Source organism: Neomonachus schauinslandi, chromosome 3, assembly GCF_002201575.2.
Source record: "Neomonachus schauinslandi chromosome 3, ASM220157v2, whole genome shotgun sequence".
Classification (NCBI taxonomy): domain Eukaryota; kingdom Metazoa; phylum Chordata; class Mammalia; order Carnivora; family Phocidae; genus Neomonachus; species Neomonachus schauinslandi.
In genome coordinates, this window is record NC_058405.1 from 191,966,002 (window position 1) to 191,993,067 (window position 27,066).

The 27,066-nt window shown below is 60.5% G+C and overlaps 1 protein-coding gene across 17 annotated transcripts in view; it reads right to left on the reverse strand.

Annotated features, from left to right (window-relative positions):
* The window catches only part of KIF1A (kinesin family member 1A), a 70,124-nt gene that overhangs the window by 30,810 nt on the left and 12,248 nt on the right, over nt 1-27,066 (reverse strand). For 4 of the 17 annotated variants that reach the window (XM_021678995.1, XM_044913479.1, XM_044913478.1 and 1 more), the window contains exons 7-24: nt 25,577-25,654; nt 24,816-24,881; nt 24,256-24,273; nt 18,571-18,646; nt 17,063-17,141; nt 16,162-16,304; nt 14,228-14,361; nt 13,015-13,094; nt 12,617-12,692; nt 10,382-10,461; nt 9,965-10,071; nt 9,027-9,110; nt 8,000-8,180; nt 7,846-7,918; nt 7,501-7,594; nt 6,457-6,605; nt 5,938-6,116; nt 4,010-4,147 (exon numbers count right to left, since the gene is read on the reverse strand). In XM_021678995.1, the coding sequence (XP_021534670.1) occupies nt 4,010-4,147; nt 5,938-6,116; nt 6,457-6,605; nt 7,501-7,594; nt 7,846-7,918; nt 8,000-8,180; nt 9,027-9,110; nt 9,965-10,071; nt 10,382-10,461; nt 12,617-12,692; nt 13,015-13,094; nt 14,228-14,361; nt 16,162-16,304; nt 17,063-17,141; nt 18,571-18,646; nt 24,256-24,273; nt 24,816-24,881; nt 25,577-25,654 (1,835 nt within the window). Of the gene's footprint in view, nt 1-3,153; nt 3,409-4,009; nt 4,148-5,937; nt 6,117-6,456; nt 6,606-7,500; nt 7,595-7,845; nt 7,919-7,999; nt 8,181-9,026; nt 9,111-9,964; nt 10,072-10,381; nt 10,462-12,616; nt 12,693-13,014; nt 13,095-14,227; nt 14,440-15,745; nt 15,773-16,161; nt 16,305-17,062; nt 17,142-18,570; nt 18,647-24,255; nt 24,274-24,815; nt 24,882-25,576; nt 25,655-27,066 lie in introns of all 17 variants that reach the window. The other 13 variants (XM_021678994.1, XM_044913476.1, XM_021678993.1 and 10 more) reach the window with 7 other exon arrangements.

Below are 27,066 nucleotides of genomic sequence, written 5' to 3' on the forward strand. Positions count from 1 at the left end.
GCTGGCCCCTCTCCAGCTCCCCTGGATGCAGACGCCACGCGCCAATGCCCACCTGCTCGATTCACACAGCTAATTAATTAAGGAGATCAATTCTTTCCTGATCTTTAGGCTTTCCTTCTGTCAGAGGAGAAGGAAAATCCGAGCACTCGTGACATCGAGAACTGCAAAGCCCGAGTTCAGATCCTCAGACAACGCGTCCCATTTGTGCTCCCAGAGGCAGGGCCTCCCAGGGCTGGGGTCTCGAGGGACCCCCTGGTGGGAGGTGGGGGATTACACAATGAAAAAGACCCCTGGGGTCCATGGCCGACCCCCTTTCCCCCTCTCTGAAGGTCACAACCCAGCCGTGCGTGAACGCGTGTGCACATGCCCCCCTAGGGTGCGCAGGTGGGACACAACCGGAAGGCAAGAGAGCATCCGGTGCCAGATGCTGGGTCCACTCTCCTTCCTACCACTCTGAATCCCTGGGGCCTCATCGTGAGACAGCGATGGGCACATCAGCCAGAAGAGACCTCTGGGGCCCAGTAGCCACCATTCCCAATGGCGGCAGCAGCCTGGAAGACCCCACACCCAAAGCAGAGCTCAGCCTGACCCACAGAAGCCAGGACATGATGAAATGGAACCCATGGCATGGATGCTGGCCTGCCCTTCACTGCACCGTAAGTGCCAGAAACAGCCTGACTTCAGCATCGGCCCCCGAGGGACCAGAGCTGCCCCAGGGCTGCCCGGACGGCCCTGCTGGCCAGGGCGCACCCACTGCACACAGAGAGGCTTGTGGCCTCGCTGGCGATGATTCGGGCTGAGCGGCCCTGAGCACAGAGGGCACCGAGCTGGGAGCTGAGGCACTGGCCATGCCAGCCCAGGGGCACAGTGTGGACCCAGAGCAGGTCGGCGTCTTTCCACGCAGAGTCTGGAACACTTCCCTCGGGTGGTCCCTCCTCCCCCTTCCCTGCACCCTCCATCCCTGGCAGCCAGCCGCTCGCCCTCCTCCCTGCAGCTCCCACCCTGTCCAGCTTCTGCAAATGGTGCTCCTGGCCAGGAGGATTATCGGGGGGGGGGGACCAGAGCCACCAGGCCCACTTCCTCTGCCTGGGTCAGCCCATCCCACCTCCCCACTTCACCTGGCACCCCAGACCACCAGAGGGAGAGGCCACTGGGGGGCTAACCCTGGCCATGGGTGAGGAGCCCAAGGTCAAGAAGTGGGAGGCCCACGCTGGGGGGCGGGGCTCGTCCACAGGGGGGAGGGCACCTTGAAGCAGGCTGAAACCCGCCCGGAGAGAGAGGAGGCGGCAGAGCGGCAGAGCCAGGGCTGAGTGTGGCGGGAGGGGAGGAGGCAGGGCTAACCACGAGATTGGTGAGGTGCAGAGACGCATGCTGGGGCCAGGAAAGCCTTTCCGAAGGGAGACAAGAGTGGGCGCCCCAATTCTGCTTAAGCTTTGGAGAGAGAGCCAGCAGCTACCAGAAGGATAAAGGGAACCAAAGATGGGGTCCTTCTCAGGGCCTGGGCCTGCACAGCTGCTGCGCGGGAGAAGCCAATTCTTGCCAAACCGAAAAGATGGGGACGTTTCCAAATGAAACCCTTCACAGACCGCCCGCCGTAAGGGGGCTGGCCTCTCATTGATGACTTTGGTTTGGTTTGGTTGTTTCGTAACATCTCAGATCCACAGAGGGGGGAAAATGTTGGAAGGACCCAGCTCTTTCTGGCTGAGACTGCAGAGCCCACACCCCGTTTCTCCCGGTGCCCTCGCTCCCCTGCGCCCTGAGCCCATGCCTACCTGACACCGGAGCGACTCCCGGGCCCACAGCCCAGGGCTTCTAGAGGCCTGCATGGAGCTGGCCCCCAGGGCTACACCCCTGTCGGACTCAGCAGAGCGGGAGGCCCAGATGAGGGGCATCTCAGAGGGAGAGAGCCCCATGCTTGTATCCAGGAGGCCAGCACGTCACACTCATGGAAAACTAGTCAGAATAAATCCATGACATGCACCCGCGGGAATCTGCTTGCTTGCAAGCGAAGTTGGCGGGGCTTTCATTCCAGGGTCTGCACCCAAGGGCTCCCAAGGGCTCCCCGTGTGAACCCCCTAATCTGGGGACCAGCCTCAGCCTTCAGCTTCCAGGCCTGGTGCTCCAAGGTCAAGACCTGCAAAAGCTCCCAGTGGCCTAGCCCAAGGAAGCGGTCTCAAACTCAGAGAAGGTCACTGTTGAAACTGTCTTACACTTTTTATATATTCGTAACATCTACATGGAGCTGTTTCATAAGCCAAATGCTCTACCACTGCAGCTGGATTTCTAGATCTTTCCTTCACCTGTTTTGCTTCCATTCCACGGTCATAAAAACATGAATGGCAGCTGTATCTGCCCAATCTGCCGGCAAGGTCTGGGCTGCCCCGGGGCCTCTGCTGCACCTCCTGACCTTGGCCTCCCTCTCCCGTCCAGAAACTGTAACGGGCCCTCTCTGCAAAGGGCACTTCCGGGAAGTGTGGGCCACATGTGCCGTGTCTCACCAGGACAGCCCAGAGGTCAGGAGGAACGAACTGTCCTCACCTTGGACGGAGAAAGGCTCAGGGAGAGGCAGGGTCCACTGGGCCCCAGGCTTGGGAGGCAGACCGTCCCCTGCCTGAGCACCAGCCCTTCCTTCCTGCCCTCCCAGACGGTCTCCTCCAGGTTCTGCTCCTTCTCCCAGAGGGTGTGGCAGGGAGGGCAAACCGGGAGTCTCCACCTCTGGGGCAACAGCAGAAGGAGGCAGAGGGGAGCGAAGCCGCCTTAGCGGGTGGTGGGTGCCAAGACGCAAACCCCCACTTTCCCAGACGCCCCCCTGGGCCCTGCTCCGGGACTCCCCCCAGGGATCTAGAGCCTCTCTGCAGGAGGAGCTCGGCCCGCACGGAGCCGGAGGGCTGTGCTCCAGGTGCACCACCCCTCCTTTGACTGGGACCCCGGCTGTCCCTGCTGGGCACGCTCCAGGATGGCCAGGAGCCCTGTCGCTCCCTCATGCCCTCTCCTCAGGGAGGCCAGCCCCTCGGCCCGCCTCGGCCTGGGGGTCCGGGGAGCTGCCCCGCGCACGGGGGCCACGCCCTGACGGCGGTCGAATTGTGCCCGCAGCAGTGCTCCTGCACAAAAGAGCTGGTTCCTTCCCAGCATGCCGTCCTCGACCTCACCAACCTTCCTACTAAACTGAACAGGGGGGGCCGGTCGTAAAACGGGTCCCGGCCGTCGCACAGCGCGTGCTCCGGAAAGACGTCGTCCTCCAGGTCCTCCTCCTCCTCCTCCTCCTCCTCCCCCACGCTCTGCTCCTCGGCAGGCTCGGTGGCGTCGGAGTCGGGGCTCGAGAAGGTGGGGGAGGGGGTGAGAGCAGCCATGCGCTCGCTCATGCATGTGTTGAGAAGAGGGTAGCTGTTGCAGCCAGAGATGACTGAACTGAGGTTAGTACGACAAGACAGAGAGAAGTTAACACCAGCTACTCGCAGGGACGGACAGGGGCGGGGTGGGGGGCTTCTGTTTAAAACCAAAACCAAACACACAGACCATCAGGAATGCTGCTTTAAAAGACAAGAGAACCAAAAGTGCACCCCGTCCCCAGGCTTGGAAAGAAACCGCACATGTGGTCAGTGGGAGGCTACGGAAAGTTCTGGAAAGCACCCGCTGGCGTGATCCTGGCCAGATGTGGCTGAGGTCGTGTGAGGACCGGGTGACACACATTCACACCCGTGGACATGTGCAACCTGGCGGCCACCACCCCACAGCAGGTGCAGGTGGCAATGCTGAGACCCCCTCCCCTCTCTGGATCCCCAGATTACAGGGCTCACTGGTCTGTGGACCAGAGTGGCTGGCGGGTGCCTCAGACGTTGAAGGATGAGGACAGGGGAGTCGAGGTGGAAAAGGGCCTCTTGCTGGGGTCCCCCAGCTGGGGGTCTCGGCCTTGGGAGGAGGCCCATTCCCTGCCCCCACCACCTTCTCTCTCTCTCTCTCTCTCTCTCTCTCTCTCTCTCTCAGCCTAGGGAGGGAAGGAGGCGCCCACCTGCCCACCAGCCGGAACCAGGGAAAGCGGTCGTAGAAGGGGTCTCCGCCAGTCACCACATTGTCACAGTCCTCGATGACACTGGAGGGCACCTCAGCTGCCCGGTCGTACATCTCCCGCATCAGGTCCAGGCGCTGCCTGCGGGGGCACAGAGATCACCGTGGGCCCAGGCAGAGCATCCGGCAGGCCATGCCTCCTGCTGGGGACAGCGCTCGGCCCAGATCCAGGCATAGCTCAGCATCATCCAAGGCTCAGCGTGGTTTGCTGACAGACCCTCCACACTCCTCAGAATCAGCCAACCACGAGCAAGAAACTTCCAGGTAAGCACACGAGGCACTGCTAAATCCTCTCGACGCTGACCCAGTGACAGCAAGGTGACGTGAGCAGGCAGGACGGGCCTGGAACTGGAGGGAAGGGGACAGAGAAGGCCCGCCAAAGCCAGGGTGGGACAGCTCGAGATGGGGGACCGTGTCGCGGGGCCCTCAGAACTCAACGGAACAAAGTGCAAATTGGTGATAGGATATAGACACAGATAATATTTTGAAAATGGTTATCCCAGGGCGCCTGGGTGGCTCAGTCGGTTAAGCGACTGCCTTCGGCTCAGGTCATGATCCTGGAGTCCCGGGATCGAGCCCCGCATCGGGCTCCCTGCTCGGTGGGGAGTCTGCTTCTCCCTCTGACCCTCCTCCCTCTCATGCTCTCTGTCTCTCATTCTGTCTCTCTCAAATAAATAAAAAAAAAAAAAAAGAAAAAAAAGAAAATGGTTATCCCTAGAAAAACCAACATGCTGTAGAAGAAAGGAAATGCAGTCAGGTCCCCCTAGAACTCAGGAGTGACGGGAACAAGGTTGTTTGTCCTCACAGAGGTCCCAGCGCAGCCCCGGGGAGGGTGGGAAGGGGCCGCGAGCATGGCCTTTGTTCGCACGAGTCAGGGGAGCGCAGGTACCTGCATGTGAGCGTGTGTCCGCGTGTGAACGAGCCGCACTAGAGAGGAAGGCGTGCGAGTGTCTGTGAGTGTTGAGGGGTATGTGCGGGTGGGTCTGGGTAGACCGCGAGTGTGTATTAACAACATCTTCCGTTCTCTGGACTGTGACTTTGTGGCCTCCCTGGGGCCTCGCTGGGTGGCCAGCCAGCCCGTGAACAACCTGTGGGTGAGTCCCACCCGTCACACACAGACCAACCCCACCCGCCCTTACCTCGCTCACCACCGAGTCAGCACCCCCTGCCCGAAATCTCCCTAGGGTCAGGCACTAGGCAACCCGGGCAGCCTTGTGCTCCAAAGCCCACAGGAGAACTCAAAGTGGCCAGTCCCCGCCGATGGCCCTGCCCCGCCAAGGCCAGGGCCTCACCTGCCCCTGCTCTTGTCTCCCTCCTGATGGCAGGGCTCCCTCCCACCTGCATGGCCCTGCCTCTGTGCAGAGCCCCTCATGTCCAGGGCACCCCCAGCAGCATTAGACTTTCTTTTGATGGCATCCACCTCGGTCTCGCTCAGTCTCTCTCTAGATCGAGCCGTACATTCGAGCGAGCACGTGGGGAGCGTGGAGCTGGAGGAAAGACGCCGCTCTCAGGGACAGCGGCGCCCCCGTCCAGCCCCTCCAGGCCCCTCCGCTATCCTCCCTGGGATCCCTCCGGTCCCGAGGTGGAGACGTACCCTGCTGAGCTCTTCTGAGGACGCAGCCTTGCCCAGCGCCGCTCTGGAGGCTCCCTGCGCACCCCTCAGGGCCGGCTTGCCCGTCCCGCGTGCTCTGCCGGCCCCCCACGCCCCCCTGCAGCACCACCGTGTCAGCAGCAGGAGAACACGGACTCTATAACTACGCTTCCTCCTTCTGATTTTGAAAGCCATCACAGCAGGAAAAACAACCACGTCGACCCAGGAGCCCCGTGAACCCGCACCCACCCCCACCGCTCCCCTCGCGCCCCCCCCCACACCTGAGCTTCTCCAGCGTCCAGTAGTGGGTGGCCCCATTCTTCTGGTCCTGGACCTCCACGGCCACAATGGTGCGGGGGAAGGGGCGAGTCTCCCGGTCTTTGGCGGCCTCTGGGGGCAGCAGGTCCGGCGGCAGCGGGGAGTAGAGCGTGTCCGTGAGGAGGACAAACTGGAACTGGACCTGCAGCAGGGGGAAGATGACCGCCCGTCAGCCCCTTGGTGGACGGGGGCCAGGCCCCAAAGGGCTTCCTCCCCACCTCCCCACCCCATGCCCCGCATGTTCACTGCAGCCTTCCGGCCAGCAGCGGCACAGAAAGCTGCACCTGCTCACGCGTGCTCCCTGAGCAGGAGGGCGCACGCCCCCGGGGCCGGCCCCGGGCCTTCCTCACCCTGCCCACTGCTCTCAGGGGCCCGGGTCAGGGACGGCGGCTGTGTCCTCCCCGGGGGCAGGGATGCCCGGCACTGAGTCCCCCTGGAAGCGGGATGTGTGAGGTGGCAGCCGGCAGCGGGTGGGAGCCCACCTTCTTCTTGAGCTCAACACTGATGGCGTTGGCCTCCTTGAGGAAGATGGCATTGCCCCACAGCTGGTCCCGCAGCGACGTGAACTGGTACCACTTCCACTTCCGGAAGGCCCAAAGCGCCAGCTCACATTCCCTCTCCGTCCACGGGACTGCGGGGAGAGGCGTGTGTGGTCGTCACGGAAGTGCCACAACTCCCCGCAGTGGCCGGGGCAGAAGGAAGCCGGCGGAAAGTTCTGCCCCCGGAGTGGCCAGAGGGGCCACCCAGAGACTGGAGCTCGCCGAGAGGCCGGTAAGCTCAGAGAGGGCTGGCAGCCGCGTGTGGGCCGCGGTGGGCGCGGGCGCCCGAGGACAGGCAGGAGGGCAACCGGGGCTGAGCCCCACGCCCTGTCCCGGCTCCCACGCCTCTGCCCACTGCGCCCGCACCAGGAAGGACGCAGGGACAGCAGGCTGGGCCTGTCCGGGCTCCCAGGCTCGGCGTCTCTCACCCAGTGCTCCTGCCTCGAGGGAGGGAGCCTCATCAGGTAGATGATACCACACAAGGGGAGGCCTAGGTCACGTCAGCACAAAGGTACTGACCAGCTGACCAGAGGCTAAGCTGGACATGAACCCCGGGCCTGCCTCCTCCCCGTCTGCCCTGCCTGTGGCCACCCTCATGCCCACAGCGGCTTGAGGTCAGCTGGTGGGCCGCCCAAGGTGGTGCTCAGAGAGGTGGACCTGCGGTGAGGAGCAGTGTGACCCAGTCCTGGGGAAGAGCACCAGCCTCCTGCTGGTAGGACGGGTGAGCCGAGGCTACGCCCTGCCAGCACCACGCTCCCCATCACCCGGGCTGGTCCACGGAAACGGCATGCACGTGGACAGGTGCCTTCCTGCTGCAGCCCAGCCTCCCCCCGGTCCTGCCGCCATGGGCGCCTCCCAGCAACAGGCCAGGGACCCCGGGGCAAAGGCGCTGACCAGCTGATCTCCAGGGAGTGGCCTGGGGGCTCCTCTTGTCCGAGACCCCTCCCCAGCCCAAGGCCCAGGCCCTGCCAGCGGAGAGCCCCTCACCTTCGTCCTCCGGCTCCTCCTCCTCCTCGTTCACCTCCGGGTAGTACCTGGAGTCCATCTGCTTCTGCAGGGCCTCCAGCTTGCTCTCGTAGTCCTGGCCACAGGAGGGGCACCGTGGGCCCATGTGCGCACCCGGCCCCTTCCCCGGCCTCCCGCCTGGGCCTCCCATCTCTGGGCCCCAGGGCCTGCCCAGGACGTCTGGAGGCAGCCCCACCACAGTGAGGGCTGGCCCAGCGGGGAGCCCGGCCCCCACCCCCCCACCCTGCAGGGGGGCCTGGCCAGCGGGGAGCCCGGCCCCCCACCCCCCCACCCTGCAGGGGGGCCTGGCCGCGGGGCTGCCCTCACCAGCCTCTGTTGCTCCAGCAGGTAGGTGGCCTCCTCACGCTCCCGGCGGTACTGGTCCTCCAGCTCCTGGAGCCTGCGGGAGCGGACGGGGGTGAGTGGGCCCGGCGGGGGCGAGCGCGGCGGGGTGCGCGGGGGCCCCAGCCTCGGGCCTCACCTCTGCTCCATCTCCTGCTTCATGTCAATGCCCTGCTTCTCCAGCAGCTCCCGCTGGGCGAAGGCCCAGTCCACGGGCTCGGCGGGCGTCTCTGCGCAGGGCGTGCGCTCGCGTTCCTGCCTTGCCTGCTCGGGGTGGTTGAACCGGAACACATGGCTCTTCCCCATGATGATGCGGTTTCCTAGGGGACAGAAGCCAGACTGGCAATGGGGGGGTGGCTGTGGCCTGGGGACGGCCTCCGGGGGGGGGGGGGGGGAGGAGAAGGGGCAAGCGGGGCACAGACACTTCCTCCGGCTTGCCCACCCCAGGGAGGGCCGCCGGGAGCCTCCCCAAGTCCCCGCTCTGGACCAGCCACCTGCCCTGTGGCCAGGACCTCACCCTCTCCCCAAATCCACCTCCTCCATCCCTCCCCATACAGCAGCCAATGATGTTGGCAAAACAGTCCTGGTGCTTTTCCAACATACGATCCTTTGCTTCACCCCACACGTGCCGCCCCCCATCCTGGCCTCCTGACCCCGTGCCCTGGCCCTGGACGCCCCTCCACACCCGGGGGCTGTGCTCGGGCCCCTCCTGCAGCATGGGCTCGAGGGTCCTTCCCGCCCGTCCGCCTCTCCACAGGCTGGCGCAGGGTGGGGGCCGGTCTGTGTGTGCCCGGGGCCCCCCAGGGCAGACGCATCCACCAGGGCAGCAGCACCCACTGTCTTTGGACAGTCCTGCCCATGAGAGGTCTTTGGACAGCCTAGTTGCCTTCCAACTTGGGGCCCACAGGGGCCGGCTCAGCTCCTCCTCCCACGCCAGCCCCTGTCCGCTGGTGGGTCCTCCCTAAGGCCTCCCTCAGCTCCTCCCCCAGCCACCTTCACCGGCCACCTTCGGCTGGTCACCGCTCTGTCCTCCCTGCCCTCGGGCCCTGACTATAGCCGGGCCCAGGTGCCAGGAGGGAGACACCAAGCTGAGTGCATGGACCCCAGGCCCCATCCTGAAGCAGCAGCGGGGGGAAGGCACACCTGTGTCCAGGCCCTAGTCATACCTGACCGCAGGATGCTGGGCTCCGTGACTTTCTTGCCATTGACATAGGTGTCTGCGCCCTCGCAGGGCTCCAGGGTCACCACGGCTATGGGACAGAGGAGGGGAGGTTAGAGAGGAGGACTGTGAGGGACCGTCATCCTGGCTGGTCATGCCCTCTGTCCACACGCACGGCTCGGCTCACCTGGCCGCCATCAGGCCTCTCTCCTCCCTGCTAGCTGCAAAGCCTGACTGCCAGCACACAATACCTCGTTTGGGCCCCAGAGGACGGTTGCCCTCACACAGCAGGTGAGGAAGGTGACGCCCGATGGAGAGGCACATGTGCCCGAGTCAGAGAACCAGGGGAGCCGTCAGGGTCTCCAGGTGGGCACGGATGGGAAACAGTGGCTGCATGTCCCCAGGAGTCCCAGAGCCCTCCAGAGCTTAGAGCCCACCCACCCAGAGGAGGGCAGGCTTTGGAGACAGAATTCCGGGAGAGCCGACATCCCCAACGCTGTTTAAGGCCATGACCCTGAAGTGTCCCAGTCACAGTGGGCTGCAGGCCAGACGCATGCCTGGCGCCGGGGGGGCCGTGGGCCCTGTGATGGCTCAGGGGTACGGCAGGTGTCTCCCGAGAGGGCCACGTCCCAGACGGGCAACGGGGACGGAGGCGGGCAGGCAGGCTGGGTAATGGACAGATGACTGCTCCAAGGCTGACAGGAAAGTGTGCTCCAAAAATAGCTCTCCACCCTGGATCGAGGCTCACTCCTCACAGCTTACTATCCCCCTGCCCAGGAAGACCCCCAGCCCACTCCTGGCACGGGGAGGGAGCTCCCGTGTCCACATCCCAGCACTCAAAGCCTTGTTCCAAAGGAGGCGCTTGCCCGGGACTGACGAGGGAGCCTGGGCCGAGCCCGGCAGTCAGCAGCAGGGGGGCCGGGCAGGGCTGAAGGGCAGCGGTACCTTCACTGCCCCCTCGGGAGTCGCTCCGGAAGACGCAGTGCTCCTCCTTGATGAAGTGCCCGCTCAGTACGATGTCCTGCCGCCTCTCCGCATCCTCCCGGCCCACTCTGGGGAGGAGGGGCGGGGACCGTCAGCACGGGCTGGACCCAGGGCATCCAGGCCGCCGCCCACTGGCCCGCCCCCGCCCCCCCGCCCCCCACAGGGATGCCCAGCTGGGCTCCGTAGGGAAACTCCCAGGGTGCACTGGTGGGGCCGCAGGGGGTGCCCCAAGCCCAGACCAGCCTGGGAGAGCCCCCAGCACAGAGTGGCCTTCAGCCTCGTGTCCAGCAACAAGCGCGAGCGGGCAGCAGGGCTCCAGCAGATGCCAGGCTCGGCAGCCCCTCTGCAGGGGAGCCGACCACCCCCCGCGACCCCCACCTGGTGATCCCGTCCTTGATGTAGTACAGGAGACACTCGGACATCAGTGGGTCCTCGTTCAGGTTGACGAGATGTGGCGTCTGGGGAGAGAGGAGGGTCACCTCTGCTGGGGAGGCACAGGGGCCCAGCACTGGCACCCACCTGATCTCTCTCTCCTCAGGTGCCAGCCCACCACCACCACCAGCCCTAGGCTTGGCCTCATGAGGACGCAGTGTCCTCCCAGCCTGGCTTCCCTGAGGAGAAGCCCGGGGAGCTCAGAACCTGGGGGGAGGCACTCAGGGGCAGCTGGGCTTCCAGAGGAGCTGGGAACCCAGGGAGGTGCTGGGGGCTGTGGTGGGCCCTTGGATATGCAGGGCGCAGGCTGGGTCCCGCAGGGACCAGGGCACCGGCTCTGGGTCTGTTCCTCCACCCTGAAAGGGGCTACAGGACCCCATTCCAACTGAAGCACCTAGGAGCTGAGGGCCCCAGTGGACCTGTGAGTGCAGAAGGATTAGGGTGCTGACTGGGGAGGGAGCTGTGGCCTGGGGGCTGTGGAGCAGAGGGTGTGAAAGAAGTCCCTGCCAGCCCCCCAGCTCAGGCCCCTCCCGTCCGCAGGCGCACCGAAGGTGACCACCTTGTCTAAGCACTGCCCTCAGTCACCTGTCCTTCCCAGGGCAACCCCACAGGCTTCACCCACTGGGGCCCTAGACACGCTTCCCGAGCTCAGGAACGCCACCCTGCACTGTGTCCCAGGCTGGGGTCCTGCAAACTGGTGGAGGCTGGGACAGCTTTCTTGGCTTCCCGCTGGGCACCTCGGAACAAGCAGCCTCCACGCCAAGCTCCAAGTCCCCCAGCGCCCCACCACCACTCTGTGCAGGACTGTGAAGTCCTGGTCATCGGACACTGGGGACAACCATCCCCAGCCACCCCTTCTCCCAAGCAAGGAGAGCTGTGCTCGCCAGAGTCCCAGGAATGCCACCCTCTCAGGAGGAGGTATCCTCAGAGGCCCCCAGGGCAGTGCCAAGACTGGGGCCATCAAGTATTCTCTCTGCCACCAAGGTGCCCCCAGGCCTCCAGGGTGCAAATGTCCCGAGGCCACCTGCCCCCACAGCTCTGTACACTAGCCTTGGGGTGCGCCCCACTCCCCAGGAAGGGTCAGGAACTGAGAGCCCAAGAGCAATCCATTCCAAATGAAAACTAAAGCCTATCCAGAAGGCATATGAAGCAGCATACCACCTGCTCCCCAGCCTGCCCCAAGTGCAGAGCCTGCCCACACGCCCTCCCAAGCACCTCTCCCTCCCTCCTGCCTCTGGGCCTTAGCCCACGCTGCTCTCCTGGCCTGGAGTGCATGGGGCAGAAGCAGCCCGAAGAGCCTGGCCCTGTGCCCAGCTGCTGAATGCGCACTCCCCTTCCCAGGGGTCCCCAGCAGCACGGAGGGCGCTCCACGTGCCTCTGGCTTCAGGTGCCGGCAACACAGAAACCCTTTGTCTCAAACAAGGCCAAGGTGAAAAGCCAGCCACAAGGAAATTGCTCCAGGGAAGATGGGAAGGTGCTTCCTCGCTGACCAAGTGTCAGGGACAGGGCCTGGAGACCCCGAGCTGTGGTCAGAGCAGACACCCCCTTGGAGGCTTCCTGGCTTGGAACTTGGCTCCTAAGAGCTCTAAGGGTCTGGCACTCTTTGGGGTGAAGGGGGTCCTGGGTCCTAGAATTATCAGAGAGAATTTCCCCCAAATTCTCATGCTACACCCCATCTGAGCTATCAAAGGGGGTGGTGCTCTGCTCCACGTGAGGCCCCCCCAGCTGACAGGGCCAGGTCTGGATAGCGAGCCAGGCTGGGGTGGGAGAAGAGTCCCAGCTGGGACAGCCAGGCCCAACTTTGGCTAAGCTCCAAGAGGGCAGTGTCTCCCAGTTTCATGTCCAGCCAGGCCCTGCCCATGGCCCGCACAGGCTCCAGTGGGTCCACGCCCCCCAGTCTTGCCTCCACCTCGAGGATCCCAGTCCATTCCTCAGGCAGAGTGAGCCATCTGGATGTCCTAAGGCCACGGGGACATCCCACTGTGGGGAGGCCAGGCCGAGTCTCCCACATAGGAAGGTCTGGCTGTGGGCGAGCATGGCCCCTGGGGCCTACACCTGCCCCCTCTCAGCCCAGGAAGATCCCTCTGGCCTCCCAGAGGAGCTGACACCCCACAAAGGGCTGTGGGCCACCCAGGCCAGTCTGAGACAGGGCTGTACCCCAGAACTAGAACCAGCACCTACCTTTTTGGGAGAAAACACCCCCAGTGTGCCGCCATCCTCCCTCATGGCCACACCCATCTCGGCCAGTAGGGCTTCCCTGGAAGGACAGTGTCCGGGTCAGCTTGAGCCTCGAGGCCATAGGACCTGCCTCACCCCCAACCAACCCATCGGCCAAGCAGGAGCCAGAGGGGATCTGGCCACACAGCCCAAGGGCAGCGCCCAGGTGGTGCCCCATCCAGTCAGTGATCCGCCAAGAGAGGACCTGTCACCTGATGAGAGATCAGGTCAATGGGGCCATGGGTGACGGGGTGGGGGGGAGTCCCTGGTGAGAGGAGATGAGCCCGTCCCACGCTAGGGCACGGTCACCCCCAGGAGCCCAGGGCTGGGGTGCTGGAGTCCTCAGTTTCCCCACCGCCCACCTCTCCATCCGGATGGCTTCCGTCCGCCGCAGCTTCTCCTCCCATGTCTCGTTGAGCTCAGCGATGATCTTCTCCGTCTCCTGGGCAGCGAGACAGAGCAGAGTGAGGTTGGGGGTCTGCGGCAGGAGCAGACAGAGGCCAGGCTGCCGGGCAAAGGGCAGACGAGCAGCCAGGTCTGCAGGGCACAGGGCCCCAATTCCCAGGTCTGTCTAGACAGCACAATGCCCGAAAGGTCAAGGTGAAGGGCTAAGGGGTTAACGTGTCCGCGGACACAAGTGTCTCCTATGGACACAGCCAGACAGTAAAGGAAAAGGCAAAATAAACCTGGAGGAAGAGAAACACATACACACAAGGACACTGAGAGACGTGTGAGACACCAAGAGATGTGTGGGACACTGAGAGACACGCAGGACACTGAGAGACACGTGGGGACACTGGGAGACACACGGGACACTGAGAGACACGCGGGACACTGAGAGACACGCGGGGACACTGAGAGACACACAGAGACACTGAGAGACACGTGGGGACACTGAGAGACACGCGGGGACACTGAGAGACACGTGGGACACTGAGAGACACTCAAGGACAATGCAAGATACTCAGGAGCACTATGACACACACAGGGACACTAGAGACACGTAGAGGTACTAAGAGATATCGGGGACACTGAGAGACACGTGGGACACTGAGACTGGTTCTGAGGCACAGATGTCCCTCGGCCACTGCCGGGACCAGACGACAAGCACTTCCAACATCAGCACCAGCTCCTGGCTTCCTTCCCAGCCCCACACCCCAGTGGGCCCTACGCCCCAGAGTCACCCACCCACCCAGTGCCCCACTCCAGCCTCGGTCCAGCCTCTGTGCGTTTGTCTGCTAAGTCACCCCCAGCCCCGCACAATCCAGCACCCCACAGTCATTCCCTAGAGGAACGCTAAGCCCACAGCCTAAAACCCAGCCGGCCCACCGTGGGGTCACAGGTGTGAGCACAGAACACCTGGGCGGAAGCGCAGAAGCCCCGGGACCCCTGCCCCGGGAGCCCTTGGTGCTGGGCCGTGGAGGGGGTGCCCGCAGGCGGGGCCCAGACTTGCTCACTCCGCCTCTAAGCAAGCCCAACCCTTGCTGTCAGCGCACCCCTTCCAGGAGGAGAGGCCTCGGGCCCAGTGCACAGGCCCCTAGAGGGGGCACTGTCCCCCGCTGGCGGCTCCCTCACCTTCAGCCTCTCAATGGCCTCCTCACTGCCCGGGGCAAACAAGATGCGCTCGTGCAGACTGGACACGGAGGCGGCACGGCTGGACAGGGCCGAGAGCGAGGACGAGGGGCTCATGCCCACCAGGGCATTGGTCACTGTGGAGAGATTGTCAGGGGCTGGACTCAACTCTGCCCCGCCACGGTTACGGTTATTGTTCTCAAGGTCGGAAACATCTACGGGAGGAAGGGAAGGGGAGGGCGGGCAGACAGATGGGAGGGAGAGAAAAGAAAGACCAAGTTGGGAAAAAGCAAGAGGAGGGTGAAGAGAGGCGGGAAACGGAAACCCCCAGCAGGTGCAGCCTGGGGCCAGCGCCAGACAAGCACATGCAAGGCGGCCTGCCACCTGCCCGCCAGGGGACCCAGCCCCCAGAGCCCTCCCAGCACCCCGGCAGCAGCAGGGCACCCTCTCGAGCTCCCCTCTACCCTCCCCACCCCCACCCTGCCTGGGCCTGCGGCCTTCCTGCTTTCCCCACACCCACTCCCAGGCCGCCTGGTAGTCTCCGCACCCCCACCCTGTCTCCTGGCCTTTGCTGTCCCTGCCCTGTGGCCTTCCTGCACCCAGAGCCCTGACACCCGGCCTCACCCTCTCTGCCATGGGCGCCCCCCTCCGCCCCCCCCGTACCCATCACCCGCCTGGCCCGCCATGCATCCCCGAGCTGCGGGGACCATGCGGCTCTAACTGTCCAGCCCCACTGAGCACAGGACTCGGCCCCGAGAACACCTTGGAAGAGAGGTGAACTGTGGGACCCCCGAGATAGCTCCTACTCCTCCACCCTGAAGAGCCTGCTCTGGGTCGCCCCAGGCTCCATGCCCCCTGAGGCCTGGGACTTGGGGCTAGGACGCCCCTGGTGGGGGAGGTGCCCAGACCCCTCCTGGCAGAAGCAGACACACGGCAGAGCAGCAGCAAACACAGGACAGCACGGGGCGCTAGGCAGAACGAGGGCGCCCTGGAGCCCTGGGTCAGGGAGGCACCAAGCCACAGGCCCAAGGCCAGAAGGAGACAGGCTGGGAGGCTCTGGCCCGGTATTCTCACTCAGCATTTCCAGGGCAAGGGGCTTCGGCGTGTGGGGGGCTGGGGGGAGGCCGGAGCTGGGAGCCAGGGGGCAGCCCCGGCTCCTCAGGCCCTCCAGCTCTCCCCGCCCTCTGGTGCTAGCTACCATTCTGAGCTTCCCAGGCCTCTGGGAGTACAGAGCGCTCAGACAGGCCGAGCTCAGCCACTTCCAGCTTGAGAAGGCCTTGGCTGCACCAGGCCTCCCTGGGGCCTCAGTTTCCCATACAGACATGGGCTGAGCCGGGAGCATAGGTGGTGGGCCCTGCATCTACCAGGACGGTGCCTGTGAGCAAGAGAGCTGTTGTCCCAGCCCCTGCAAGGGGGGAAGGCAGAGGACGGCTGGGCCGGCGCCTCCCTGCCGTGCTGCCCCATACCCCGCGGAGCAGGGACAGAAGCAGGGAAGCAGAGAGCAGCAAGGGGGATACACACATTTGGGTCCTCCGGGCACAGTGTTGGCTAAGGGGAGGGGAGGCGTGGGGGAGGGAGGAGAGACAGAGAAACAGAAGAACAGGTTTGTCTCCAGAGGGTCTGAGGCCCGCCCATCGCAGGCCGGGCACCAGGCTGGTGGTGGTGGGGGTCTTCGGCGGACACTCGGGGACCGCTGCAATCCCAGCACCCACAGCACGCCGATGTGGCTTCCAGGGAAACCGTCTGCGGCCTGCCTGGGCCGGCGCCAAACCCATACCATCCACCCCGGCCGAGGCCAGAAACCACAGCCTCCCCCCGAGGTGGCTTGCCCGGGGACTCAGAGCAGGGCTAGGATTCAGGTCAGGGCCGTGAGGGCAGCCTGGCCGGCCCCAGCCAGCCAGGCCGCCCTGCCCAGGACAGGCAGCACAGACACTCACTATCGGTGATGTCCCCGAGACCCTGGGCGTACAGCAGGTCCCGCAGCCGGGTCACCTCGTCCTTCAGCTCACGGATCAGCTTGTTGTTCGGGTCCTCATTGATGACGGCGTTACAGCGGATCTGTTTGGCCCGGTCAGCATACCTGGACAGCCAAGGGGGCTGTGGGCTGTGCCGGTGGCCGGCTGGCCCAAAGGGGCCCAGAGCCCTGCCCGGGGCAGAGCCGTGCTGGGGAGGGCCTCGGCAGCTGGGACCCAGGGGCTGGACACAGAGCAGGGGGTCAGCCCCCTTGGAGTCAGTGGGGCCACTGGCCAGAGAGCTACAGGTGGGGTCACCTAGCTCTGCCCCCCTATCTGGGGGGACGGAGTCCCCAGGAGGAGCAGGGATGGGGTGGTACCTGTCCGCGTGGTGGGGCTTTCACACCTGGACCTGTGGTCCCCAGGGTGGAGGGAGCAAGTCTCCCGCTGAGGGAATATGAGGATGCCCACACGCGTGTGTCTTTAGCCTGCACACCCAAGTGTCACAGGTGTGTGAGCACGGACTATACCAGGACCCACGCCATGTGTGACCTGGTCAGCCAAGCAAACTCCTTCAGGGCCAGCACCCAGGCTCCCCACCCAGGCTGCCCGCCCTGCAGCCAGAGGGACCTTTGGAACACACCTGTGCCCCTCTGCTCATTAAAGACCTGGTTTGGTACCACAGGGGTCCTGGGCCGCTCGGAGTCCCATGGGTGGTGGGAACGGAACGGGCCCGTGAAGACCCAGGTGCCCCCAACAGCCACTTGGAGCTTAAGGAGCCCCAGATGAGACGACCTCCCCCAAAGCGGTGCTCCTGACTCGGTCAGGGATCCACGCCCTCCTGGAGCCAGGCAGGGGGCGGAGCCCGCCGTGCTCGAGAACACACCTCAGCGTGCTCAGAGTCTCGTCATAGTTGATGTCTGCAGGGCTCAGGGCCGCCACCATCGCCGTCCTCGAGTTCCCACCTGTGGGAAGACGGCCGGGTCGTGGGGGCTCCTCTCTCCCCCGTCCCCTCCTATCTTTGCTGCTGGGGAGGCTGAGGCCCAGACAGGTAAACCGAGTCACGGGCCACTGTGTGAACAGGGGGGTCTGGCCTTCACTACTGCAGTGGGCACCTCAGTTATTTTTCTTCTATAGCATGCTTTTCTCACATTTGGGGCCATTTTACAATAGCCAGGCTCCCTCCCCATAACCAAGTGGGGGGGAGCTGTGGCGGATTTTACAGCATTTACTGCAAGGGTCGGGATAATTTCTTTAGAAACTAAACATTCATTTCAATTCAAGATGCAATGATTCTTTCATTTTTATCTTTCTCTTTTGGAATATTTTTCTTAATATTTCACGTCCAGAGTCCTGGCCCAGGACAGCGCGGAGCCTGGCGTCAGGTAGCGCACCACGTGAGGGAACTGATGGTTGGGCTTCAGCTCTGAGGCTAACAGATCACTCGAAGGCTCACAACACAGTGAGCACTGGGCAGGGGGTGCGGGCAGGTCAGCGGCCCGGGCAGCCCTCAGGAACATGACCCCCCACGAACCGTGAGCTGACAGTGTGAAGAAGGGCTTGGGGTGCAGAGCCACGCCAGGTGCCAGGTTGGGCTACACAGGGGCTCCCCCTGCCCCTACCCTGGAGCTGGGCCTGGGCAGAGGCCTCCCTCCGGTCCACGTCCCAGGTGAAGGAACACATTCCTAGGACACTACCGTCCACTCTCAGGGGGGCCCACCCACCCCCCGGGAGCACCCAGGAGGCCTGATGTGGTACCCATCACCAGCCCAAGCGGAGCATCAGCCAGGCTGGTTCTGGGGTGCCGGGTCGGCCAGCAGGGGCTCCTACACCGTAGCCACGAAGCTGAGGAAGTCTGTAGGTCCCAGCTGCCTGTGTTCACTGGGTCAGCCCAAGACTCAGTTTACTTTCCTGGGCGTCAGCCTCCCAGACTGTGAACATAGCCAGGGAGGACCCCTGAGGTTATTTTTGGGAGGAAAGGGATCAGTATTGGGACACTTCAGTCTCTATCTCTCTGTGTCTTAGGGGCTCAGAACTCAAGGAGAAGGGGTGACAGATGGCACCTACCAAAAGCCCAGCAAGCAAGCAGGGCTCCCCGGAATCTGGAGTCCCAGCAAGGGGTGGTACTTGGTCTGGATGTCACGGGCTTGAAGCAGGAGCCCCGACATAGGTGTGTGTGTTCTGCGGCCCTATGGGCCATCCTGCTTCCCCGCACTTGCTCTCCTTAGCCCTTTGCTGGCCTCCAGAAGGATCCCTCAGGTTTGCCTCAGCCTCGGCCCAGAAAGGGTGAGAGGCCTCCTGGTGGTTGGACACCCCCTCCCAGGAGGTAAGGCAGGACAATGGCTCAGGGTGGAAATTAGAACCCTAGGGGTAAGTGAACCCGAGAGTCCTCACCCAGATTTTCTCGGAGGAGCCAGGTCAGCACGGAATCTCTGTATGGAATGAAATCTGTCTTCTTCTTTTTCTTGTTCTGTGAGGGAAGAACATTCAAGGTCAACCCTGAGCCCACTGGAGGGGAAGGGAGATGGAGGGGGCAAAGCACAGGGTCTGTGGGGTGGGTCCCCAAAGCCAAAGGCTGCTGTGGAGGGCAGGGCTGGGCCAGTTCTCAAGGCCTCTCCCCACCTGACCCTTAGGGTGCTACCCCCAGGCGCCTGCACTCAGGGCCAGAACCAGACTTGCTGTCACATCCCCTCAGGTTCCTCCCTAGTCCATCCCGTCGCACATCTGGGCCACAAAGCCGGACAGAGCCGATGTCCTCTCTCCACTCTGTCAAAAGGACCAATCTGAGCCCATTGCCCCCTCCTCAAGCAGTACTGTCAGTTCTGCTGACTAAAAAGAAAAGGCCCCACCACTTTATGCAGCATTCCAGGCCTCTGCCAGTGCCCATCCGCTCACCTCTCTCTCCACATGGAACTCACCTTCCCTCCCCTGCAGTCCAGGCACAAGCCCCTTCTTTAGAAACTGCTCCCCCACCCCTCCCCTCAGGATGAAGCATCCTCCACATTCCTAGCTACTCCTGTGGCTCTTTATTCCTCTCTTAAAGTGAATGCAGGTCATTCAGAATGTGGACTCAGGCCCACGTAATGGCTGCTGGGAATTATTGCTTCTTATGGACTGACTGAAGGAGTCCACTGATCATGGATATTCAGTTACTTTCCTATGTCTCCTAGTTCATGTGTAGAGCTGCTTAAAAGTATTTGTTGAGCACCTGCAGCGGCCAGCAGATGTGGCGCCTGCCGCCCGGACTCCCCACCCAGGGAGACGCACGCAGGCATTACCACAAGGGCTGTGCCATTTCTCTGGGTACAAGCTCCTCTGTCATTGTTCTTCAGGATGATTTCCAAGAGGAGCTCCGCTAGCTCTCAGAGAACATAACTTTGAAAGCTCTTGAGACACGAGGTCAGAATGGCTTTCCAAAATGCTGTGCCGGCTTCGCTGTAGGCGGGGCTTGAGTGTCCATCTCCTAGCAGCTCCTCAGTACTGAAGGCCTTTTTTAATCTGTTGAGACTTGGTGGATGAAAACTGTATTTCTACTTTGCTTTTTGATTACGTAATTCCTGAGGCTGAATCCTCTGCCACATCTGTCATATTCCTCATTTCCACGGTAAATGCCCTACGATCACGCAGTCCTTTCTGCAAGGACCAGGAGTCACCTTCAGTTCCGTCGCTCCATCACCATTGTTCATTCCATCCAGCAGCAGCCACTGTTCAGTCATGCTCCTGCACCTCCCAGAACTACCTGCTGCTCTCCCTTCTCCTCTGCCTCCCCAGCCTCTATCATCTCACACCTGGATTTTTGCACCACTGACTTCCAGTCTCCTGACTGCCACACCAGGCCATGCCGTTCCCCGTCTATTCTTCATGCAGCAACCTGAGCCCTGCTGAAAACCCATCCACTGCTCCCCATTAAACCACAATCAGCTAGTTCTTGACAACAGACTAAAGACCTCGGATCAGGCCCCTGCCCTTCTCTGGCCTCATCATCTACATGCCTCCATGCTCCCTGATCTGCATCATCTACATGCTCCAGACCCCGACCCTCAAAAACTTTCTCACTCAATTCCTGAAAAAGTTTCTATTGCAAACCCCCCACTTCACACAGTTCCCATAGTGCCTCACATATTCCCTCATTGTCCCTCACTCACTCCCTCACACAGTTCCCCACAGCACCCTGCACAGTTCCAGGTCCATCACACAACTCTGCACAATTTGTCACACAATGCATCCCACGGTTCATGACACAGTTCCTCTCTCACAGTTCCTTATATAGTTCCTTACATAGTTCCACCTAGCTCCTCACATAGATCTCAACAGAGTTCCTCATATAGTTCCACACGATTCCTTACAGTCCCTGGCATAGTCCTTCACAGTTCTTCACACATTTCCCCAAAGAGCTTCTCACAGCTCCTAACATAGCTCCCCCCACAATCCCTCACACAACTCTGCTTTTTAAAGAGTTCCCTACACAGTCCCGATGCAGCTCCTCACACTTCCGCCCGTAATTCCACACAGTCCCTCACAATTCCTGAAAACGTCCTCAGCACTTTCACAGTCCCCACACCATTTTGCATTCTTCCTCTCACAGTTCCACATAGTTTCTCACAATTCACACAGTTCCCAATGGTTTCTCACTTTCTCATCTAGTTTCTCACACTTCCCCCACATTTCCTCACACAGACTTTACACAATTCCTCACACAGTTCCTCACAATTCTTCCAATTCCACACACGGTACCGCACAACTCTATACACGGTTCCACATACAGTTTCTCAAACAGCTCTTCTCACAGTTCCTTACACAGTTCCTCATATAGTTTCTCTCAGATCCTCACACAATTCCTCTCAGTTCCTGACATAATCCTTCACACCACCCCTAACACAGTTCTATGCCTACTTCCCACACTGTTCCTCAAACGGTTCTTCACACAATTCTTCACAGTTCCTCAGTTTCCTCACATAGTTACTCACTTAAGTTCCCCCACACCATTCCACGTTTCCTTACACAGTGCACACAGAGTTCCTCAAAATTCTTCATACAGTCTACATCTATTTCCTTACAGTTCCTCATAATTCCTCACATCCTCCACAGAATTCACCTGGTGCCTTATACAGTTTTCATCTCAGATCCTCTCATAGTTCCTCACACAGCTCCCCACACAATTTCTTCCTTTCACGGTTCCACAAAGTCCACATACAGTTTCTCACAATTCTTCAGTTTCTCACCCAGGTCCACACGGTTTCTCATAGTTCATACCATTCCTCACAGTTCCCAAAAGTCCACACAGTGCCATATACAGTTCCACACACACACTTTTCACACAGATCCTACACAATTTCCCACACACTTTCATACAGACTCCTTCAAAGTTTCTTACACTTCTCCACACAAATCCCTGACATAGTCCGTTACACAGTTCTGCATGCATTTCCCCAGAAAGTTTCTCATAGTTCCTCACATTCCTTTTCCCACTGACTATGTGGGAAGTGTGTGTGTGTAATTGTGCCAGGAACAGTGTGAAGAACTGCATTGAGACTGTGTGGGGGAACTCTGTAAGTAACTGAGGAGAATTGTGTGAGGGACTGCTCACGGTCCCTCACATAGTTTTGCATACAGTTCCCTCACAGCCCCCATACTTCCCCACACCATTTCACATACTTCTTCTCACAGTTCCACACAGTTTCTCACAGAGTTCACATACATTTCCTCACAATTCTCCACACAGCTCCCCACACAGTTCTACACATAGTTTGTCAGTTTCTCTCACTTCCTCACTGTTCCCTCACACAGTTCTACCCAGTTCCTCATACTTCCCCACAAAGTTCCCCCCATCATTCCAGAGTTCCTCACAGTTCTCCAAAAATTTCCTCAAAAGTCACTCACACAATTCCCAGTCTGCCCACACAGTTTCACACCCTTCTTACAGTTCTGTGAAGTGCCTCACGATTCATTACTTACACACAGTTCCTCTCACAACTCCTCACATACTTCCTCCCACAGTTCCTCACAATTCTTCATGGAAATCCTCAGAATCATGCAGTTTCTCATGCATATCCTCAAACTATTTCTCATAGTTCCTCAAACGGTTCCCCACACACTTCCTGTATAGGTTCCCACCCAGCTCCTCACAGTCCCATACAGTTCACCACAGTTCCCTCACACAGTTCCACACACTTCCTCTCACAGTTCCACAAAGTCCCTTACACGGTCCCTACACACTTCCTCACACACTTCCATGGAAAGTTGCCTCATACTGTTCCCACAGTTCCTTTACAGGTCCTCAAAGAGTTCCTCTCATTTTCTCACAGTTCTTGACACATTACTTCACACAGTTCTTCCCAGTCCCTCAGTTTTTCACACAGTTTCTCTCATAGTTCCTCACAGTCCCCACAGGTTCCTTGCAGAATTCCTCATATAATTCCACACAGTTCCCTCTACACACTTCCCCACATAATCCCTCACAATTCCTCCCACAATTCCTCTCACACCAGTTTTTCACACAGTCCCACATGGAACTCCTCCAAGTTCACAGACACAGGTCCCCGCACCGTTTCACATACTTCTTCTCCCATTTCAGTGTGGTTCCTCACACATTCCACACAGTTCCTCGCAATACTTGACAGAATTCCAGACTTCTTGCACAGTTCCCCATACTAGTACCTCACACTTGCCCTACACAGTTCCCCACACAGCTCCTCACATAGTGACTCACTGTTGCTCAAGGTCCACACACAGCTCCTCAAGGTTCTCCCTCCACACAATACCCACATATTTTCCCACACCATTCCAACTATTCCCCACACTGTCACGTTCCTCACAGTTCTTCACACAGTTCCTGCCTGGTTCCCCACACCAGGGTTCCTGGTTCCTCAGAGTTCCCACACACAATTCCCATATGATTTCATACACTCCCTCTCACATTTCCTCGGAGTTCCTCACATAGTCTTCACATGGTTCCTCGCAGTTCCCACATAGTTTGACCAGGTTTCCTCAGTTATCCATTTAGCTCCCCACACCATTCTCCACAGTTCCTCATTCAGTCCACACATTTACTCATAATTCTTCAGTTTCACACGCATTTTGTCACAGTTACAATTCTTCAGAGTGCCATACCCAATTTCAATTTTCTATAGTTCACAATACAGTCTGTTACAGTTCCTTGTGCATTTTACCCATTTCTCACACTTCCTCACATAGTTCCTTACACAGTCCTATGCACAGTATTTCAGCTGCCCACACAGTTCTCTACAATTCCTCATAGAATTCCCACACTTGCCCTACACCATTTCAGATACTTCCTCTCACAGCGCCTCGGTTTTCAGTTTCTTACACAATACTTCACAATTCCTCACACTGTTCACAATTCCACACACACTTCCCATATAGTTCTTCACAAAATCATTCACATAGTTCCTCACAGATACTCACACTGTTGCTACAGTTAGTTCCTCTCAGATCCTCGCTTAGTTCGTCCCATGTTTCCTCACAGTTCCCAACACATTTCCTCACACAGTTCCCCACATAGTTGATCACACACTTCCTCTCATTTCCTTGCATAGTTCCTCATGCTTCCCCACATAGTTCCTCACATTTCTGCCCACGCAATTCCTCACATAAATCAACATTTTTCCACTTTAGCACCTCACGCTGGGCTTCCCAACTACATGGCACAGGTGCGTACCCCTCTGCCTGACTGGCTCCTCCCCTCTCCTCAGGTCTCAGCCCTAAAGCTACCTGTCCTGTAAAGTTTCCATGGCCGTACTGACTAAAGGCTATCTTGTGTATGAGTCACGCTCACAGCCCATTTTTTTCCTTTATGGGATTTATACCAATTCATAATTCTGTTTCTGTGTCTACTATGTCCCCCATCGTGCTGTGGCCCCTGAAGGGCTGTGTTGTCCTAACACAGGGCCCAACTCAGAGTTGGGCTCAGTGTGTTTGTCTGCTAGGGGCACAAATGAAAGGGCAATTTTACTGCCAAGCCCTTCACAGAACAACTGGGGCTAAAGGCAGTCCTTGCTTCTAGCCCTCCAATGCAATGGCTGAAGACTCCTCCCCGTAGAACTGAAGAAAGCAGCTCACCCTATTGGGCCCAGAGTCCTGGAAAAGAAAAGACAGAATCTGAGGACCTGGAGTGAGGCTGGGGACCCAGGGTACGTGGGGAGGGGAGGACTAGCTCCAGAGAACAAAGGAACAGGAGAGGCCTGAGCACATGCCAGGTGTCCGTCACTTACCACCTGGTCATCGCTGGCCAACTTGGTCCTGACAGGCCAGACAACAGTGCGACCTGTCAGGCTGCTGTCACCAGCAGCTCTTCCCTCACCCCAAACAATTTAGGAAAAGGGTAGGGCCTCCTAAAATTCATCCTTCTCTGGGCAAAGGTCTGGGTGTCCTGGTGAATGGCCAATACCGGTGGGGAAACTGAGGTTCCAGGGAGTGACAGGGATCGCTACCCCATCTGTAGCCTAGGTACACACACCCTTCACAGCTCTGGGCTTTCCCTTGAACCCCAGGCACCTTGATAGAGATAGCGCCTGGCACAGCGATGACAGGCTCCTAGGGTCCTCCCAGAAGGAAGGACAGGGAGCCACCTCCGCAATCCATTCCATCAATCTAGTTCTAGACACCCAAAGCGAGCTCACCATTTCGGCCAGAGCAGAGATGACCTTCCCCAGCGTGGTCAAGGACTTATTGATGTTGGCTCCCTCCTGTGTGCAGAGAAGACAGTCAGGACATCAGAAAGCCTCAGGAGCCTCTTGCTCCAGAGTGATCCCCTGGGACCTCAGCCCATGTGACACGGGGCTAAGGCCGCCGAGCCCTGACCGTTAATCCCAGGGTTCCTTGGAGCACGGGAGGCTCTGGCAAGAAGCCAGGTGGAGGCCGACCCCGGCCAGGGGAGTACAGTCTGCCCAGCCTCTCCTAGGCTCCCTGGGAGCCCTCGTAACATCCCACACGTGCCCCAGGGCCCCACTGGTACAATTTCCAGAGCCCCTTCCCACCCACTAGGTAATGTGGGGACAAAAGCGGGGCTGGAACGTGAAAACTCTCTCTCCTGACACCGAAGACTGCTTTGACCAGAACTGTCTGCCTCGCAGCCTGTGTTCTGGCGCGAAAGCCACACACCAGTGGCCAAGTTACTGCGAGGGCCTGTGAAAGGCCCAGCTTTCCTGCCAGGGTCTCTGTCCTTGTTAACCCCTAGCAGTGTGCCAGGCGCTGCCCTCTGGCTACCGGCCTCCTCCCACCTCCTCCCGTGCCCCCTGCTCTCCCTGCCCGACCTCACCCTGGGTGGCAGCCCCAAGAGGAGCCCTCCTGCCCAGCCCACCCTGGAGCGAGCCCAGCTCAGAGATGCGATCCGCCAGATGAGCGAGGCCCAGGATCACAGACATGGCAGCCTGGCTCCTACCTTGAGACGTGTGCCCTTGGCTCCTGTGGAGTCGGCCCGCTCACTCCCGGCCAGGTCCACCAGGCTGATTTTGCTCACCTGAAATGGCAAGTGTGTCATATGCAGGAGAGGCCGCAGGGCCCCTATGGGGGTGCCCGCCTCCTCCCAGCACGGCCCAAAGCACACACTTGAGGAGCCACGGCCAAGCCCTTCCCCAGGCCTGACGGTTTCTAACCCTGCACAGTGTCCCTCCCTTCACAGCTCGTCCGAGACTCTGCCTAAAGTCAAAGCCCACCTCCCCAAGAGGCTGCATGCCCCTCACCCCTAAAACGCCCGATGCTGCCGCTGTGCTGGTCTCATCACGTGGGGCGCTCTTCATGTGTTGGCACAGAATTCCCCCCAGAGCTCCCCAGGTGTGTCCTGTCCCGTTTCCACAGATGGGCTCATCAGCTGTGGTGGGATCTGAACCCAGTTCCAGCACCCCAGCCGCCGCTCAGCTGCCTCACATGCGTTCCAGAAAGACCCAGGCCCTCCCGATCCGTGGCCACTGCAGACAGGACTTGCCCAGACATTAACAGTCAGGAGACCCTCTTGGTGCCCAGAGCCCACAGCAGGGAGGATGGTCACAGCGGGTGGCCCACAGCTAGGTCCACCCTGTTCCAGCTCGCGCTCTCTGCCCACCCAGACCCCACTGGGCCATCGTGACTCTTGGGGAGAATGGCACCAGGCTGAGGTGACCCTGGCATGACTGGGGACTAAGTGGGGCCAACTTCTCCCAGACACCCTGCAGACCCTGGGGTGCTGCCTGAGAGAGTGCTGCCTGTCGGGAGGTGGCTGAGGTGCCCCAGGAGGAGGCCTGGACCATGGGTCAGGGAAGATGACACGGAGAAAACCTGACACCAAGGGACAGAGCCACCGATGGACAGGAAGAGGCTCTGAGCCTGCCCTGCCGCCCGTCTGGGAGCACAGAGACTACGTGTCTGGATAGAGGCCCCAGGAGACGGTGCCCTCCTGGGCCACCGGCGATGCCAAGGCGTGTGGGAAAGGCATCCAGGGCTGGGGCTGTGGGCGGGCTGGTTCCCCGGGCAGCACAGCCTCGGCTTTGTGTTTGTGGATGCCGGGGCCCCGGCTCCTGCCAGTCGGCCAGGGCCCACAGTCACCTTTGTGACAGGCACTCACTCAACCCGCGGCCCCCAGCCTCCGAGGGCCACCAGCATCCACAGTGGCGCAGCTCTGGGGACAGCCCTCCTCAGCCCCCAGTCTCCACCACAACTCCTGGCAGGAGGCAGACGGAGGCAGACGCCAGGTCCGCCGACACTCCCCTCCCAGCCCCTTCCACGCCCCGGCGGTGCCAAACGCTGAGAAGAGGTGGCCTTCCAGGCCGGGCCAACTTCTTGGAGGCCCACGCCAGGCTGGGGGTGGGCACACACCTTGCAGGCTGATGGTCACCCTGGCCTCCTCGTCCTGCCCGATGGGACTGCCCCCTGCCCCCCTCCCAGACGGCCCCCCTC